General features: G+C 41.3%; 1 protein-coding gene across 1 annotated transcript in view; it reads right to left on the bottom strand.

Moving 5' to 3' along the window:
* Positions 1-3,431: 3,431 nt before the first annotated feature.
* The window catches only part of polrmt (polymerase (RNA) mitochondrial (DNA directed)), a 72,418-nt gene continuing 55,267 nt past the window's right edge, over positions 3,432-20,582 (bottom strand). The window contains exons 17-21 of the mRNA XM_049588950.1: positions 14,572-14,670; positions 12,933-13,005; positions 10,309-10,400; positions 7,326-7,399; positions 3,432-4,233 (exon numbers count right to left, since the gene is read on the bottom strand). Of these exons, the coding sequence (XP_049444907.1) occupies positions 4,184-4,233; positions 7,326-7,399; positions 10,309-10,400; positions 12,933-13,005; positions 14,572-14,670 (388 nt within the window). The 3' untranslated portion in view covers positions 3,432-4,183. The remainder of the gene's footprint in view (positions 4,234-7,325; positions 7,400-10,308; positions 10,401-12,932; positions 13,006-14,571; positions 14,671-20,582) is intronic.

Raw genomic sequence — 20,582 nt, 5'->3', positions numbered from 1 at the left:
GGGGTCTTGGGGGCGGGTCGTCCAATTTCTGGGGCAGAAGTCGCCGAGGTGGTGAAACAACTCCGAGGCGGGGGGTGGATGAGATTCGTCCTGGATATCTCAAGGCTCTGGATGTTGTAGGGCTGTCCTGGCTGACACGCCTCTGCAACATTGCGTGGACACTGGGGGCAGTGCCTCTGGAGTGGCAGACTGGGGTGGTGGTCCCCATTTTCAAGAAAGGGGACCAGAGGGTGTGTTCCAACTACAGGGGGATCACACTCCTCAGCCTATCCGGTAAGGTCTACTCCAGGGTGCTGGAGAAGAGGGTCCGGTCGATAGTTGAACCTCAGGCTGAGGAGGAGCAATGTGGTTTTCATCCCGGACGCGGAACCGTGGACCAGCTCTTTACCCTCGCCAGGGTGCTGGAGGGGGCATGGGAGTTTGCCCAACCAGTCCACATGTGTTTTGTGGATTTGGAGAAGGCTTACGACCGTCTCCCCAGGGGCATCCTGTGGGGGGTGCTGCTACTTAAATTCCTCCACCTTCCTCAGGTGGAGGAATTTAAGTATCTCAGGATCTTGTTCACGAGTGAGGGTAGGATGGAGCGGGAGATTGACAGGCGGATTGGGGCGGCGTCAGCAGTGATGCAGGCGCTTAACTGGTCCATTGTGGTGAAGGGGGAGCTTAGCCAGAAAGCTAAGCTCTCGATTTACCGGTCAATCTACGTTCCAACCCTCACCTATGGTCACGAGCTCTGGGTAGTGACTGAAAGAATGAGATCGCGAGTACAAGCGGCCGAAATGAGTTTCCTCCGCAGGGTGGCTGGGCTCAGCCTTAGGGATAGGGTGAGGAGCTCAGACATTCGGGAGGGACTCGGAGTAGAGCCGCTGCTCCTCCACATCGAGAGGAGCCAGTTGAGGTGGTTCAGGCATCTGGTAAGGATGCCTTCCGGACGCCTCCCTTGGGAGGTGTTTTGGGCGTGTTCAACCAGGAGGAGACCTCGGGGCCGCCCCAGAACATGCTGGAGGGACTACATCACCCGGCTGGCCTGGGAACGCCTCGGGGTTCCCGCGGAAGAGCTGACGGAAGTGGCTGGGGAGAGGACTGTCTGGGCTTCTTTGCTGAGGCTGCTGCCCCCGCGACCCGGACCCGGATAAGCGGAGGACGACATGATATACTATGACTTTGTTTCATGATTTTGGATATCATACTATACTATGACTTTTTTTTGTCAAAAGTGTTGATGACATACTATACTATGACTTATTTTCATGATTTTGGATGACATACTATACTATGACAATTTTTTTCGAAATTTTGGACGACATACTATACTATGATGTTTTTTCATGATTTTGGACGACATACTATACTATGATGTTTTTTCATGATTTTGGATGACATACTATACTATGACATTTTTTAGGATATTTTGACGACATGATATACTATGACTTTGTTTCATGATTTTGGATATCATACTATACTATGATTTTATTGTATGATTTTGGATGACATAATATACTAGACTTTTTTTTTTAGGATATTTTGGACGACATATTATACTATGACTTTATTTCATGATTTTGGATGACATACTTTACCATGACAAGATTCAGGATATTTTGACGACATACTATACTATGACTTTATTTTGTGATTTTGGACGACATACTGACTTTCTTTTCAAAATTTTTGACAACATACTATAACATTTTTTCATGATTTTGGATGACATACTATACAGTTGACATTTTTCATGATTCTGGACGACGTACAATACTATGACTTTTTTCATGATTTATGACGACATACTGTACTATGACGGTATTTTTGAGGACATACTACACTATGACTTTATTTCATGATTTTGGACGACATACTATACTGATTTTATTTCATGATTTTGGATGACATATTTTACTATGATTTTTTTTCAAAATTTTTGACGACATACTATACTATGACTTTTTCATGATTTTTGACAACATAGTACTTTGACGTTTTTTCATGATTTTGGATGACATACTATTCTATGACTTTTTTTATGATCTTGGACAACATAATATACTATGACATTTTTTTTACGTGATTTTGGACGACATACTATACTATGACTTTATTTCATGATTTTGTACGACATACTGTACAATAATGTTTCTTCATGATTTTGTATGACATACTATACTATGATGTTTTTTTTCATGATTTTGGACGACATATTGTACTGTGACATTTTTTCATGATTTTGGATGACATACTATACTATGACATTTTCTTTCATGATTTTTGACAACATAATACTATGACGTTTTCATGATTTTTGACATAATACTATACTATGACTTTTTTTTCAGGATTTTGGCTGACATACTTTACTACGATGTTTTTGTCATGATTTTGGACGGCATGCTATATTAAGACGTTTTTTTCTGATTTTGGACGACATACTATACTATGCTGCTTAAATACAGGAAACAGGATGAAGCAGTTAGCCTGACTGCTAGACGTTCATGCTATGCTAAGCAGCTTCTAGCAATAGCTATTTATTTAGTGTACAAGTATGAGAGTCGTAACTTTTCATCTAACTTTCAGTAAGTATTTCCAATACTGCTGAGGTATTTTAATACACAAAACAGCTAAATCCAAGTTATCGTTTTCTGCCATTAAAGGTCTGCTTTCAGTTGAAGTTTCTGTAAACATGAAAGGAAAGCAGATTGTATTATCAATTCTAATCAGGTGAGGAACACACAAAACTTTCATTTTAAACTTATTTCTACAGTGTGTGTGTATACCTGTTTTTTGGCAATATTAATGGCTGGTCTTCACACGAAGAAACACTGAGCATGAAAAACACAGTTCAAAGAAGAGTTCACTGTAAAAATCAAGTCATTAGGTGAAAGCTTTTTTTTTTTTCCAACCAAAATAATGAAATAACTGATCAAAGTGGCAAGTCACTTCTCATCATAAAATATGAGGAGCATCTCCATGTCACCATGCAAATCATCTGTAAACCTACAGTCTAATCAGCACACTATTTATGCCCCCTCGAAGATTATTTCCATTTCATTACATTGTCACTCAGCCAGCTTTGTTTGGCTGAGTCTACATTTGCCTTTGAACATCAACGGCATCTTTTGTCTGAAACTGCTGTAACGTTTCCAGCAATGATCAGATAGCACTTCTGCTATTTTTACTTCTAGATGCGGCACTGGCCCAGAAAAATAAGATCTGAGTTGATTAGTGAAGCCTGCAAACCCTTTGTGGTGCATCTAAAAGGAGGCCTTCATCTCATGATACACAATAGGATTGAAATATGCAGATGTAACTAAATAACAGGCTCTCATTCATCCTATTTAAGCACACTAAGAATACCAGCTATTTCTTTGAACCACTGAATGAATAAGGAGACATTTTAAGAAACACATTTATTTTAGAGCAATTGTCAGGTGCTTAGTCACTCTGAGAAGGTAAGAATCAAGAGTACACTGGGACACAATGCTTTCTAAGAACCCCTTGACTCATCTGTCGACATTTCTCTTTCCTGTACCCCACATTTTTAGCAAGTGTTTCATTTCCTCCCACGTCTCTTCATCAAACTTCTTCAGAAAATGTTTGAATATGATGTCAGAGAGCATCCTGCCATCCAGTAAGTGATGGGATCGATGATTAGGTGGGATAGTCAGAGAGGCAGGTCGGTGCTCTGTGGAGGTCTTCACAGCATGAAAATGCTCGCAGGGTCACACATACCGCCAATCACTAGCAATTACAGTTAGTGGTTGAAAAATTTTCTGAGCAGAAGAAGTGCTGCTGAGTGATGAAGTCACTGTGGTTCATGTACACCAATCACACACATATATATGCCTGAATATGGCCTAAGCGTCCATTATAAAAAAAGAGCTTTTCACTGATTGAAGTCTTGACATTCCTATCCAGTGCCGATTCCATCATCATTTTGCCTGGATGAGTGTCCCACCCTCCCTTCCTCCAGCCCACTAGTCAGTTAATCAGGCGGGTTCACTGTGTTAACGCCTCCAGCAGCTCCAGCCTGCCTGTGGACCAGGAGGCAGGCTGGGCGCGGCTGGATCAATGTCCTGATGTCTGAGGGAGACGAAGCCAGTCAAGACCCAGGGGCCCGCAGCCTCCCTGCCGCACTCTGTCAATTCCACTCATCTCCCTCCGCTGGCTCACCCTCGTGAGTCTCTCAGCTGAAGAAATAAGTGGATTCTTTCACCTGCTGGAGATCAAAATCACCTAGAGAGACAAGAGTCAGGGTGTTAGAGAAGGTTTAAGTCAGTGGACAGTAGTTACATATAGTAAATCACATGTATTGCAGCTTCAATTATAAACAACACTTCTAATTACCACGTCATTAACAAAAAACACCTTCATAAAAGAGAAGAGGTTGGGACTAGAAAAATAATTAAACAATTGGATAATTGATCAGTATTACTGTTAAAATTTGGTTGACGAGTAAGTTATGCTAGCAGCTCTGTGAGGCTGTGTTTAGAAATGGCAGTGCTCTAAGTTATAACAGAGTCCAGCTGAGGCTGATGGAATGTCATTATTTTTCCAGGGTGAAGTCATAAACCCAAGTGCTGAACAAAATAAAATTTTGACTTCATGGTGTCATAAGATGAAAAGTCAGATGATCTTTAAAGATATTACAATATATTCCAAGAATAACAACTGTCTGTAAAAATTTGCTCAGGAATCCATCCAATACTTGTCAAAACATATCAAGCTTTTGTAAGCTTTTAATTCATAGGACTGTGAAAATGTCACATCTCAAGGTGTTTATTTATCCTGACAGAGAAGACATTAGCACAATCTGTACAGTGATTCTTCTGTTATGTATTCCTTGATGTGGTGAGTGATTAATTAAGGATAATGCTAAAGAGAGAGAGAGAGAATGTAGTTTGTTCTGACGTCCAGTGAAAGGACTTCATGAGAGAGAAGTTGATTTTATAAGTGGGTCAGATTGAGGAACTTTTCATTTTAAATCAGATAGGACTTTTTAGTTTTACTGGGCACCAGTAACATTTCTATGAACTTTAGCAGACCACTTGAATACTAATTTTAGCTCTGGACGAGGCCCTGTCCTGCACTCTGTGTGCTCTTTGCCTCTCTCATAGCTGCCTACACCAGCAGGAGCTGCAGCCTGAATTATTGAGGAAAGGCCATGAAAAGTTTAAGAATGTAAAAACTTACTTTAGCTGGAAAGTGATGTTAATATAAATGCTTACGCTAACGTACAAACTAACCAACACAGACGTTTCGCTACGTGTCAAAACATTAACACGCTTAAGAAACTGATATAAACTCTGCCTCTCATTAATGCTCATTAACACACTAAACCTCACAGCAAGGAAACTTCATCTCCTCCATACAGCACAATGTTTACTCTCTATATTGTATTTTTCTGAAGTTACTCTGTATTGTGTAAGAATATTATGTCATCATGGAAACACACAGAGTGTTACCATGATGACATAATATCTGTACTGTGTGCCAATGTGAAGGAACACAAAATGAAGAAACAGGGTGAAGGGTGCATCCAAAAAAAGTTTTACAGCTGCTGGATCAAAAATCAAACTAAGGCAAGAATCAGACAAAAGGTCCACACACTGCTGAAAGCTTTCAACAACTTTAGTAATACAACTTTTCTATCTATGGGAGATCTTCATTAGGCATCGTCAAATGTTTTGACAAAGCCTGATGAAGATCTCTTCATATCCAAACTTTGCACAATTAAAATTTCTGGTAGCTTTTAATATTTAAAAATAAAGAGACATTTTTCGTTTTCTTTCTTGCCTTAGTGGTTTCAAATGACACCAAAGTAAAAAATGCCAGCGTTTGACAGGCAGAAGATATGAATAAGAGAATTTACAGCATGTGTATGGCCTCTAATTTCCAGGGCTGGTACCTGCAGTTATTCCACAGGCTAGTTAATAACATGTCGGGCAGGAAATCCAAAGTGTGGGATCATTTTGAGAAGGTGAAGGATGAACCCAAGGTGATATGTAAACTCATCTTCATTGGTCGACTACAAACATGACGTATCGTCTGAAACACGGAAGTAGCTACATGCCCATTAGCCCACAGCGTCATTAACAGGCGGCTCGCTCAGTGTGTGACGTGCACTTGTAGATAAAATATAGGCCTATATTAATGAAGGTTCATTAGTACGGTTTTGTATCTCTCTGTAATGTAGCACAGTGTTAACAATGTTACTGATACTATTCTTTCTCACACCTTCAACTCAAACCATTGTGTTGCCCTGCCCACAATATATCATTTAATAATTCAATTAATATCGTAAACATGCAGCTGACTAGTCGACTAATGATGACTAGGAAATTCTTAGTCAAGGGCAGGCCTACTGGAGTCCGACCCCAGCCAGCTGCTGAAACACAGTAACAGCTCTAAGTTATTCCGTGCGCTCTCCAATCTTTCCGCCCTCTGTGGTCATAGATATACCTGATTCATCAGATCTCCTGCTGGATTACACGCAGTGAAACCCGATTCACCTTAAAAACAAGTTCAGGATCCATCATAGTGAAGATTATGGTAGATTTTAGCTCGGATTCATTGACTCATACTGAACATTGAGCACAGTGGGCATTCACAAACACACACACACACACACACACACACACACACACACACACACACACACACACACACCCCTCAGGAGCACACCTGACTGATCTCAGCCACATAAGCTGATTATGCAGAGGAGGGACACAATTAATAGTAATCAATTTATACAACCCAGCTGTCAGCGCCAAGCAGACAGTAAGTGTACAGATGGAGATGGAGCGACGCGTTACATAACTGCAAAGCCTCCATCCACCTGACTGACAGAGAGACGCTGCCACTGTACCTCCACTCAGGACAACAATAGACAGACACACTCGCTGTGGCGTCAAAGGAAAACAGGGGAATCTGGATCTGCTAGTGGCCGTGCAGAATACACCACTCATGACAGGAGCTTGAGTGAAAATTGATTTTCAGCCAAACTGAATGTCTTTTCCTGTTTGAGTGTGATGGCTGAATACCATATCTGGGCAACACAGACAGCTAGACAACCAACAACACACAATGGGATAACTTTACTGACAATAGGTGGTAACAATTAGCAATTATAAACCAGGATAGAAATACAGGACTGTGCAAGAACCCAATTTAATAACATTCCTGTCAGACAGAGCTTCAGGACATACAAGTCCTCTTCAATCCAATTAGGAAAAAAATCAGCATCCTGTATGTTGGTCCCCTCAAACAATATCCCAGCCTGAGTGAGGCCAGGTGTTTGGGAGCCAGACAGCTGCATAAAAACTGACCTGTCTGGGGCACTCTGGCCAGCAGCAGCAGCAGCCTCCTGTACTCCTGGTACTTCTTGTTCTTGGCCTCAGTCCTGCAACAAACAAGGAGAATAGAGAAAAGTTTAGTGAGTCTCAGAAGAATGTGTTTGTGTGTCTGTAGAAGTGCTGAGTCAAAGACAGTTGCACTTTCTGAGTTGTCTCTGGGGAAGCTTCGGCCCTCATTCAAGAGTCTTCATCTGTTCTGCTGACTGATGCTGTTTAAACGTCTGCAGGTTGCTCACACCTGGATGTCACATTTGAGTTGTTAAGGGTACATGTGAGTTGTTTTTGAGAACTAAAACAGCGAGTCATTGCCTTTGAATTAGCACATAAATAGTACTTATAATGTGTGAGACATGACTGATGCTGTACTGTTCTACCTGCAGGACGACAACACTACATAGACTCTGACAGACTGCCAGCTCTGTACAAAGTTGAAAGCATGCTCATACGCTCACACTGACGATGCAGACATGCTGATGTTACCCAGGTATGATCATCATATTTTAGCAGGTTAGCATGCCACCACTTGCTAATTAGTACTAAACACAAAGTACAGCTGAGGCTGATGAGAATGTCATTCGTTTTGTAGATATTTGGTCGTAAACATATATCAAATTACTTGGCTTGATGATGTGCCAGATGAAAAGTTGAGGGATCACCGAAGCTATAAAAGTGGGACATGAATGTTTGAGCCCAATTTTATGGTACTCCATTAGATAGTTGCAGAGACACTTAACTCTGAAATACAAATGTCAGTCTAAAGGCCTTTGCACACTGAGTCTGTTTGCTTTTGGGAGTGTTTTCTTAATACGTCATTTGAAAAAAAAATCGTTACGCACAGAAACCTTGCGCACTGATTCAGACGTATTTTATCGTTCTATTCGTTGTGAAACGTTGCAATAAGTGACAAATTTCCTCCTTTGCCTCTCTCCACTGGAGTTACCTATCTGGCTGTCACCACTCCCTCCCCGTCTTTCATTTGGCAGCGCATTTGGCAGCGCAGCGCATGAATGGGCGGAGCTGCTGCCCACATTCTGAGTGCGGTCAACAATCTCCGCCTCTTCATCATCATCATCTGCCTGAATATCACTATCTGACCTGTTGAAACTGAGCTGTCTGAGTTATGAGATGATTCTGTACACCCTATTTCTCTGTCTTGTCCTGGCTGTGTCCTGCTGCCACATTTTCTTTACAGATTCTTGGTCAAACATCTCTAAAGACTGATGGATGCGAAAGACGCAAAAAATCAAACGTGTTCTGAACATTTTAATGACGGATGAAAGTTTCTGACTCAGTGTGCAAACATGATTGACACAACATGAAGTTGTATTCATTTTTAGACGAGCTGCAATTTCGGACAAAACATGGTGCAAAAGCACAAGAAAAAAGTTCAGGGGCCATCAAGGTCAAAGATTTATCCTGTTGGGACCACGAATGTCTGAAAAAAATTCAGTGGCAATCCATTCAATAATTGTTGAGATATTTCAGTCTGGACCAAAGTGGTAGACCGACCAATCTCGAACCTACTGACTATCGATCTGTTGACAATTTAGCCTCTAGGAGCAATGACCAATATTTTGGTGTAGGTTTCGATTTAGCCAGCAGATATCCAGATAGCAGATATCCAGACCAAGATTTCCTTTCAATATTCATTGTTTACAGTCCGATTAGTAATCTCAGAACCCATTGGCCATCAGCCTGACGATGATTCAGCTTTTTATTGCCATTCTTTTTTTTATTCCTATTTTTATTATCTGCATTCATACACAGATATCTGTTTATAGAGATTAATAAAAAGCTGAATCCTCGTCAAACGATAGTCGATGGGCTTCAAGATTTGGCCAATGCGTTCCACTTCTCTTGCTCTCCACACGGACTGTTTATCTGCATTCATTCAGCACTCAAACTTGTTTGGTCAACACTAACCAGACTACAGACAGAAACTCAAACACAACTAAAATCTTGTCCCATCTGTATTTATATCCAGATTATCTGTTCATAGAGATCACTGACCGTCTGACAGACTGGCATTACCTAAAAAGAGTAGTCTGGCTCTAACTAACTAAACACATTACAAGGGTCTAATTGGCTAAATCAATAAATTAATATTTTTTTTTAAAAAAAAGTCTGGCCTTAACTGCGGGGAGAGTTAAAAAAATCAATTTAGTTACACATTGTGACAACTGAAGGAACCCAAAAAGTCTCTCTATTCCCACACGTCTTTCTCTCTGGCGCCTACAAGAATGAATAATGTGTTTGCGAGGCTTAGGGAACAGTAGCGTGTCTGTGTGAGAGGGAGGGAGAAAGACAAAGAGGACGAAGGCTGCTGTGGAGTAAAGGCTGTTGAGAAGGTGTCCAATTATCCCAAAGAGAGAAAAACACAGTCAGATGATGAGCATAACCCAGCCTGAGGCCAGTAAGATGGATGTGCGGAAAGAAAGTGAGGGGGAATCATTTTTTATCAAATGTCACAGACAAGTGGAGGAAAAACTCTGGCACGCTGATAAAACTTTTACAATCTTAAAATCTCTTCTGTGTTTGTACCTGCTGTTTGGACTGTTTTATAATGGATGCACATGTAGGAGTTTCAGGTTTAGTTTAGGGTGGTGTTTGTCTGTGCCATAAAAGTCCATAAAGCTCCTGCAGTGTTGCATAAACACAGACAGACGAACAGAAACTGATGGCTGTGATGGTTGTTGTGTAAGAACAATTCAAACAGAAAAACAGATGCAGATTTTAGATGGTGGCCTCTAAATGTGAAAATATGACCTTCTAACTATTACGTAACATTTTGCTAAAATATAGATAAATGTAGACAATTACTTGTACCTGATAGATTACTGACCACAGTGCTGCTCCTGAGACCTAGAGGAACTTTGTGCGTGTGTGTGTGTGTGTGTGTGTGTGTGTGATTCATGCAGACTCAAACATGTTCGTGCATGCAGGTGTGTAAACTCACGGGAGCTGGCTGCAGTATTTCTGTAGTAGGAAGTTGGACAGGTCTTGAAGGATTGGCTGACTGTGCAGGGCGACAAACTGTTCCCGACAGACCTGACACGAGGAGGAAGAGGCAGAGGCAAGTTTATTTGGAGTTACTCTAGCCCAAAAACCTGACTGCCAAGCTCAAACAGCTCTACTTTGGCTGCACATCCATTCTTGCTAAGATTATGTCATTTCACATTGCACTCAGCCCCAGACTAATTGATCTGTTAGCCTTGGGTTAAAGGAACTTTTACACACTCCTAAATGGGCTGACCCCGACTTTAGCATAGGGCTTGCTGGCCTTGCTCCGGAGCAAGGTTAGCCTTGAGTTTGCAGAGTTTTCCCCTGAAAATCGACTAAACATGGGGCTAAAAGTTGAATATGTAAAATGGAGCTTTTGGAATTTGCACCATGTTTTTGTTGTCCCATCACACGACAAAACATTATAAACATTAGTCACACATTCCAACGGACAATTAACCCAAGACTAGTAAAGGTACAATGTACATTGCATAGCCTCAGGCTTTGGTTGAACCTGCGTTAACAATGCATGTGAAAAGAGGCTAAGTTAGCCCAGAGTTACGGAAAGCCCTGGGCTAAGTATATGCAGTGGTGTAGGGTATATGCAGGTATAGGGGGTATACCCACATATCAGCAACTACCACTACTGCAGTGTGAAAAGACCTGAGTGAATGGAGATAACAATGTGCTGCAAAGAAGAAAGGTTAGACCTTATATATGTAGGATTTAGCATGGATTTGATTAAGATCACTGTTGACAGTATGACACCCAGGAAAAAGAAGCAGCTGAAGGTTATCAGAACCTACTCGGCAGGGGTTAGAAAACATGTTGCCACAATGTTCTGATCTTGACATCCTGAGCATTTAGAAATATCCATCCATCCATCCATCCATTTTCTTCCACTTATTCAGGGCCAGGTCGGGTCGCAGGGGCAGCAGGCCAAGCAAAGCACCACAGATGTCCCTCTCCCCAGCAACGCTTTCCAGCTCCTCCTGGGGGACCCCAAGGTGTTACCAGACCAGATGAGATATGTAATCCCTCCAATGTGTTCTGGGTCTACCCCGGGACCTCCTACCAGAGAGACGTGCCAGAAACACCCTTAATGGGAGGCACCCATCCTGAGCAGATGCCCGAACCACCTCAACTGACCCCTTTCGACGTGAAGGAGCAGCGGCTCTACTCCGAGCTCCCTCCGGATGACCAAGCTCCTTATTCTATATCTAAGGCTTAGCCCAGCCACACCCGCCAGGAAACTTATTTCGGCTGCTTGTATCTGGATCTCATTCTTTCGGTCACTACCCAGAGCTCATGACCATAGGTGATGGTTAGGACGTAGATGGACCAGTAAACTGAGAGCTTCGCCTTCCAACTCAGCTCTCTCTTCACCACAATGACACATGGAGGTCTGGTGAGAAACAGAAGCTAGTAACTCTAACACAGAGTACACAGAGTCACAACCTCTGCAGGTAGTGAGCAATGATCTGTGGGTCTCAGACCATCATCGGGCAGCAGGGACCCGCCCTTACACAAATAACATTACCATGAAAAACTGTAATGTTCGCATGTATAAACTTAACGTTTCTTCCTCACAAGTTTCGGCATAAAAATTATCCATCACCTTTTAAAGAGCTCTGACCATACCAGTAAAGCCAACAGATTTCCTTCTTGGAATATTGGACATTTTCCACGTGTTACTTTTGTGGTTCATGCAGTTTAAAGAACAAAAACAGACACATCTCATCTGATCTTCTCACAAGCTCTCAGTCATTCTGATCTGTTTTCTACCCCCACATGAGCACACATGTTGCGATGACATCTCTCAGAAACCCATCTACACTGGCAGCCTGGTGGTTCAGAAAATGGGTAGATGAGGGAGGGATCAGGTGCCATTAAAATAGGGACTTTTTTCATGCGCTTAGGTGTTGACTAAGATATTGAATACCCCCCCTCTGCTGCTGTGTTCAATTACCTGTGTAATGAGGAAAGCGTACACTCACACATCAAGAGAATATGAGAGAGAATAAATGTACTGAGAGGGAACTGCTTCATTGCTCGTAACTCCTCTGAGATTGGATGAAGACATAAAACTGTGACTGTGCTCTGAAGCTACATCTACACAGAACTGGGACTTTATGGTAATTTGATCCATTTTATGCTACGCTGTGTCTAAGTCTGGGCCTGTTGACAAGCGAGTTTCAGCAGGCGGGGCAGACAGTCATTTATTAAGTCACAACAGGCTCTGTCTGATGGTGCTACCTGCAGCCAGCAGCCTGTGAATGTATGAAACTGTGGAAATATTTAGTTTGTTCTACTGGCTTCACAAAGCTGAGGCTTAATTCTGCAGAGGCTCGAGTGATGCTAAAAAAAGGCTGGATGTAAAGGCAGGAGAGACACAGGAGAATTGATTCACATGTGACACTTGAAGCTTCAATTAATCAGCACAAAAACAAGAATTCTAAACCCTGATGATATATGAGACAGGATGAAACAGCTCTGAGAGGATGACACAGGAGAGGAATGGTAAAGGAATCTGGACAGGCGGGACTAAAGACAAAAAAACATTGTATTGTGATTTGATACCTTGTTCATGGTGTCCACAGTGAGGGCGTGGGTCCAGAAACAGTCGTGAACTGAGACGAACGTCAGGCCGGCACTGAGCAGAGAGCAGCAGAGAGTCCACATGCAGCCATTGAAATCAGAGACAGAACATAAAAGAAAGAGTAGACAGTCATTAAAAATAGGCAGACTTTGAAAAAAGGTGTATTACAGCAACGATAATTGCTAAAACCCTGGCGTACATTCATTCAAAGGCAGTTTGAGTTATCACACCTGTCAAGAGGCCCATTCTGTGAATTGAGCTGATATTACAAGGCATATCCTATAATGCTTATCTGAGGTGATAATTGGATTCAAGATGAGAGGGTACATTGTCATGCATACATGGATGGACTACTGAACAGGCAATCTGCCCACAGACCCAGGGGCCCAAAGTGTAAGTGTGAGTGCAAACTATCACTCAAATCAACATGCACTGACCAGGAAAAGATTCAAAATGACCACAGAGAGATGTAAAGCAATTAAAAAGAGTGACAAAATGACTTTACAGAGGGACAAAGTGAACAAAAAAAGGACACAAAATTAGACCCCAAAACACAAAATTAACTCAACAAGACACCCAACGACTACAAAGAGCCACATAATAAGTACAAACGGGCAAAACAACAAAAAAGAGATACAAAAAGACTACGAGGAGACACAAAATGACCAAAAAAGACAACAATTTCCTTAAGAAAAGTACAAAATTAACTCAAAGAGACCCAAAACAACTACAAAGAGACACAAATAAGTAAAAAAAGGGGCAGAACATCCAAAAGAGACACAAAAAGACCACAAGCAGACATAAAATTACAAAAAGGACACACATTTACGTAAAAAACCCCAAAAACCAACAGTTACTGCAAAGAGACACAAAACGACTACAAAGAGACACAAAATAAATCTACAAATGGGTTTAAAATAGCAAAAAAGGACACAAAAAGACTACAAGGAGACAAAAAATGACCAAAAAGACACGAAATTACCTAAAAAAATGACAAAAGGTGGGCAAAACAACAAAAAGGAGACAAAACACTATAAGCAGCCACAAAATGACTGCAAAGAAAGAAAAAAATACCTATAAATTACAAAATTACCCCAAAGACATACAAAACGACTACATAGAGACACAAAATGAATACAAAAGGGGGCAAAACATACAAAAAGAGACACAAAAATGATGAAAACGATACAAAATTACGTAAAAAAAAACTATAATTACCTTGAAGGGAAACAAAATGACAACAAACAGACAAAAAATAAACTAAAAATGGGGCAAAACTACCAAAAAAGACAAAATGACAATGATGACACACAAACTGACACACAAAAAGAGGCAAAATCTCCACTAAGTCTGTGTGTGTGTTTCCAGTCCTATGTGGGAGAGGTGGTGTGGCCTTTTACATATGTGTGCCCAGGGACCCATTGTCTCACAGTCCATCCATGCATTCAAATATAAAGAGTCAACGTTAGATGCATATTACAGACTGTCTTCCGTCACTCACACAATAATACACAAGCAAAATGACTCTGCAGAGGGAAGAGGGATTACAAGGAATGTATCTCTGTTTTACTTCAGGTGTTACAGATATCCATGCTGTAAGCACTGTGTGTTGAACGATACCTGTAGCAGTGGAGAGCAGTCAACATCATGTGTGTGGAGTCCAGTGAGTGGATGAAGTTTGGCGGGAAGGCATTCTTCTGTTTAACTGTGTCTGGCCTCCTGAGAAGGGACAGACAGCCAAGCAGACATATTAAAAAACACTCCTGTACTTTGCTGCTTTCTAATATTAAATGGGATGTTTCTTATCTCACAAGTCTGAAGTGGCCTCATTATGAACCGCGCTGATAATTCCCAGGGAGACAGTTAGCAATCCTATATTTTGATTCTCTTTTTAAGTTTGTGCACCACTTGGAAGACAGTAACAATTACACTGCAAACCACTGTACCACCGAGGATGCTCTTAAGTCTGATAATGTTACAGTAAATTTGTAGATGAGTAAAGGAGTGTTTAAACATACAATCTGTGCACTTACAATCACGATGGAATGGTACAAACAGTAATATAAACTGTTTTACTGTGCAATATTAAAAGCAGTCTTGTATTTGAATTACTGTTCTCACAAGGACCATTAATCTGTGCTGTCATTCAGTGGGAGTGCCTTTACCAAATGTGATGAATTCCTTGGTGACAATGGAATTTGTGGACAGGAAATTACTACAATAGGGACTTAAATCCTTTACATGTGATTAAATCTCTCAAAAGTGGTCATGGCTTAGTGAATACAGCATGATACAGAGCTGCAGTTATCTATGAAGCTTAAGAGGACCGTTGGCCTCTGACCCATCATATATCACTTTGCCAGCTACTAGGGCCGTAACGGTACATGTATTTGTGTTGAACCGTTCGGTACGCGACTTTCAGTTCGGCACGATCCTGTACCGAATTACTGGGTGCAGGATATTATTTTGTTTTATTTTGTTTTATTTTAATTCTGTTTTTGCGAGCCAAACCATTTAAAATATCTAGTTCCCCGACGGACATAATTGAGTGACGGACCGAGTCCCGTAAATCTCCGCTTTCACTTTGTGCAGCGCATTCTCGCATTTTGACAACATGGCAAGTGAGCCTGACGAACCTGAAGACCCACCTGCAAACCTTAAGTCCTCCGTTTGGGAACACTTTGGTTTCAGGGTAAAATACGAAGATGGAAATAAACAAGTGGACAAGACAAAAGCAGTGTGCCGACACTGCAGAACAGCGGTCAGGTATGTACTTGGAAACACATCTAACATGCTAACGCATCTAAAGCAACACCACCCGAGTTTGAACGTTAACCGGCACGACTAGAAAAAGCAATCTGGTACAAACTATGATATCGTCGTCGTTTAAAAAGAAAGAGCGTTTCCCTGACCATCGCGCTAAAGAAATAATCAACGCCACTGGAGTTGAGTAAAATTGTTTAAGCTGCACTTTAGATATCAGCATGTTTTGTTTACTGCACTTTAACAAAGTGGGAAAGCTAAGTAAGTTCCTAGTAAAACTGAATCTGAGCAGGCTTTAAAGCTGACCAGCTGCACTATACTTTTTATTTTAATTGAGTACAACTGTTAAAGCAGAAATGTATATTTACATTTTTCATTCAAAAAATGTGTTAAAAAAACAGCAGGATTTTATTTTTCACTTTTATATTTCTATTTTCATTCAAACAATGTGAAAAAGCAGGATTTTATATATATTTGTTTCATTCAAAAATTGTGTAAAAAGAGTTAACTGCTGTGGTGGTATGTTTTAATAAGGTTACCAATAAGTAAAAGATATTTAATAGTTGTCTATTTTTTTCACTACTGTACTGGAAAAAAAATGAACCGTGACTTGTGTACCGAGGTACATACCGAACCGAGATTTTTGTGTACCGTTACACCCCTACCAGCTACTGAGATCCCCAACCTAATAAGAGCTGTTTTATATGATGGGCCTGTTCAGCTAGTCGTCTCACACCACATCTGACTGGGTATGTATTTGTGCTCCAACTCTAAGCTGAGTAAACAGAAATATTACGTTTTTTCAGAAGGAAACAGAGAAATTTTGATATAATAACACTATTTTCTATTGTAGAAAACATGTTAATTCATAAGCTATAGAGGCTGGTGGGCAGATTTGTTACCTATGCACAGTGCCAGGCCAGCAGTTTCCACTGTAAACAGTCTTTGTGCTACATCTAAAGTTGCATTCACACCAGCCTTGTTTAGTGCAGTGGAGCCAAACCCTGGAGCGTTTAGCCCCTTGGTGCAGGTCATTTGAGTTGGTTTGCACACCAGACTCAACCAGCTTTGGTGCTGACCGAACAACAACTCTCCAGTGTGCCTTGAAGGGGTAGTCTTGGACTGCTGTCAATTGAACTGGAGCAGCTCATTTCTGGTTCATTAAAACCAATCACAAGAAGCGTACCATTCTATGTGTCATTTCATTGGTTAAAAAAGTAGCCTATTTGAGCAGTTGCAAAATTGCTAAAGTGAGATCCCTCTTGAATTTTCGTTTCTCAGTTCCTTGAAAAGGTGCATAAGAACACATATCCAGCATCATATCCAGCAACTGGGAGGGACTCATTAGGTTTTTACCCCACCAGTTCAACACATGGCTTTTGTTTGTGTTTTGGCTTTGTGAACTCAAACTGGACCATTTGAAAAATTGAAAGAATGTAGTATCATATCCGCACAGATTCGATTCAGGAACTAGACCTTTACATGTGAACCCATCCTACAAGGGATTAAGCATGTTAAGCAAATTATGTGTTTTTTTATTAGTTCAGTTTTAGGTCAGAGGTCTAACAAAGATACACTGTTTATTTTTAAGAAAAAAAAAAAAGTCTTTCCTTTTAGTCCGGTGCTCCACTGACTGAGTGAACTTTAACGCTGCTTTTCAAAGTATTATTCATTTGGAGGTGGTGAAATTTCAATGTTTTGTGATGGAAATGTCTTGCCTTTTATCTTATTTTCAGTTGGCTTTGCTAACAGACAACTGGCTACCTGCATCAACATGTGGAAACACAGTGCTCACCCTTTGGTCTCTAATGGTTAGCTAACATCAGTCTTGGCTGCTCTACACTGCACACCACCCAGCTCAGAAAAGGAGCTAGCTAGCACTGCTGCTTTTTTGTCAATTAATGGTCGACCCGTACCTGTAGCTACTGGAAGATGGTGGCCACCCTCCGGTCTCCCCTCAGGTAGTACCAGTGAATAAGCGGCTTCATTTTGAGCTGCAAGACCCCTTATGCATGGTTAACTATGTTGGCAGCATTATTGGTGCTGAAATTGCTAATGGTGCTAACAGAGCTAACAGTGATAACATAGTTAATAATGCTAAGGGAGGTTTGCTGTTAAAAATTAAGCAGCTTAGGCCCCGATTACACAGATGGCGTTTTGCAACCTACAATGCTTTCAGGGCAACCTGGAAGGAGACCGGAAGGTGGCGACCACTACTTACTACTACTATTACTAGTGGTAATTGCAGAATGAGCAGTGAAGCTAGCTAGCTTCCACCAGACCTGGTCAGTGTGCAGTGCAGTAAACTACAGAGTAGCAAAATAACTTTGACATGTGTAACTGGTCAAAAATATTCAGTTAACTGATAAGCGGTTAACAACTGACATCCCGTGCCAGAGGCTTGTATAGGAAGTCTTATTAACAGACTACCAGGTGTAATTAATCCCACTATCAGTGACTGCATCACACCTTCGCCTTCTCAGAAAGCTTGTTATAAAACAGGTCTGTTTGTGTGCATGGATTTCAACATCAATATTTATTTTCCTGCTATGTGACCCCTGGGGGACTCTGTAGCTCTGTGCTTTCAAAACAACAGTCAATATGAGAGCATACAAATATAGAAGTGATATAAAAGAAAATAGTACAAGGTAATATAAATGCAGTGCTGCTGCTACTGATGATGGAACTGGCAATAAAAAAATAAAAAAAGCAGCATCCTGCCAATCTGTATCCCCGTATTCCCATTACCCTGAGCCTGTGCCATTCAAATCCTCTGGGCTGCCACAGACCAGAACGCTCTTCTAATGGGAATGGAGACAGAGCGGAGAGAGCTTGGGCCGAACCCAAAGCTAAAATACACACACACACACACACACACACATACACACACACGCACACAGGCACATACTGTCTGTCAGTCTCGTTTACCGTCTGTCCATTTTATTTTTGGCTTAGAAATGTTAGACTTTTATCAGAGTGTGTTTAGTTCTGCTGTTTCAGGCTTGAGCTGAACAAAAACAAGATTCCCTGAGATTTATTTGCGAGCTCACTCAGCTGTCTGCACTTAGAGCAAGACTGTCTCCCTCCCTTCCCTTTGTCTCACACCAGCACTCACACACACAAAACACACACGTGACCTTTAACTCCCAGAGGCCTGACAGACTGGAAAGGTACACTGTCAGTACTCTAAGGGTTAGCAACCACAGCTCTCTTAAGTGTAACTGTTCTCCCTATAGAGCTGATGGTTCACTTCATATTACCAGAGATGCTGCAGCTTGGCATAGGGCTTAGCGTTTAATGTTTTATTTCCCACTGCAGTTTAGAGGCTTGGATAATCAGCACTCGGCTAAAGACGAGAGAGACGGACGGAAAAGGAAGAAAATCGATGGCTTGAAGGCTGTCACTACTCCAACTGTGACTCTATTTACATATTTAGACGCTGGACAAGCTTTTTCAGGGTCTTTAATTACAGCGAGTGCAGTCGCGTGTGGAAGGGAAAGCCGAGGAAAATTGGCCGTGGCGATTGTGCCAAGTTCAGTTCAGAATGTCAGCCTGTGAAACACTGATGCTCTCTCTGACAGCAAATTTCTAGTTTCAGACGAGACGGCCTTTCTGAGCGGCATCCTGCCCTTTCACTCTCCTCTCTCTCAACTTCAGCTCCCTCCACCCCTCCGTCTGCTTCGGCTGGTTTTTAAGTATTCACACTGCCGGATCTGTAGAGCACTGTAGATGTCAGATTGAGGACGGCTGTCAGTCTGTGTCATCTCCGTCTTCAGTGCTCTCACTCCCATCTTCCCTTGACTGTCTGTTGCTGTCTCTCATTCTGTCTCTTTTTGTCCTCTCTACTCACCTCTATCACCGTTCCTCTGTCGTCTCTTTTAAAACTCTATCGACACATTTTTCTCTCACCTCTCCACCATAGCAGTCATTTACTAATCCCAAACTAACATTTATACAGAGAAAATCACAAATCATGGTTTTCATTTTCCCAAAAAGGTCAAATTATAAAGTAAATCACAGGTGCAAAAGGAGCCGGTGTGATAATTTCATGTGAAACGTCTTTAGTATTTTCTCAAGTATATTCTCCCCTGATCAACCTATTGGCATCAGAAGGAGGTAGAGTCCCTGTCATCGGTCAGGCATAACATCAGTGGTTTAAAACAAATCTAAAGGTTGAAATATTACTTAAAGCAACTACAAGTAACTTTTATTTTATGTTGATTTTGGCGGCTCCTGTGGACAAAAGCTCTAATGTTTTCCAATTTCCCATGAGCAACACCATGATCATGCGGTAAAGATCTTGATCTTGATACCATGTGCATTTATTTTGGAAGCCAGTGAAACACCACTTTTCTTATTTAAACACATCAGTTTGCAGGATGCATAGCAGTGATGTAACATATCTATTAATGGCTATGTCAGATATGTCACCGTAACATGAAAATTCATATATTGACATAAAAACACATCTTTCTATCTGTTGAATGACAGACCAAGGTTGCCTTGTGTTTTTGCTGCTGTGTTATTGTCCCTTTCAGCTTCTTTTTGGTCTTTGATCAGTTCTTTTGTCTTTTCTTTGCTGACCCTGCCGCAGAATCAGCCAAAACCACAAAATATAATGTCAAAAATAAAATTCTCTTGAGAAAAATCTCTTCCTGCTTCATTTTAACTGGCTACTACTCATTGAAAAACCTTTCCCGAAGAGATGGAAACATAGGCATAGCATATCTACTGAAGTAACAGCTCTCTGTAGTATCTATCTATCTATCCATCCATCCATCATCTATCTACCTAGCTCTCCTACTTACTCATCTACCTACCCATCTACCCATATACCTATCTACCTATCTGTCTACCCATCCATCCAT

Source organism: Epinephelus fuscoguttatus, linkage group LG10 (assembly GCF_011397635.1).
Source record: "Epinephelus fuscoguttatus linkage group LG10, E.fuscoguttatus.final_Chr_v1".
Lineage (NCBI taxonomy): Eukaryota > Metazoa > Chordata > Actinopteri > Perciformes > Serranidae > Epinephelus > Epinephelus fuscoguttatus.
Note: the sequence above shows the minus strand (reverse complement) of the source record. Positions and strands in the feature narration are given on the sequence as shown.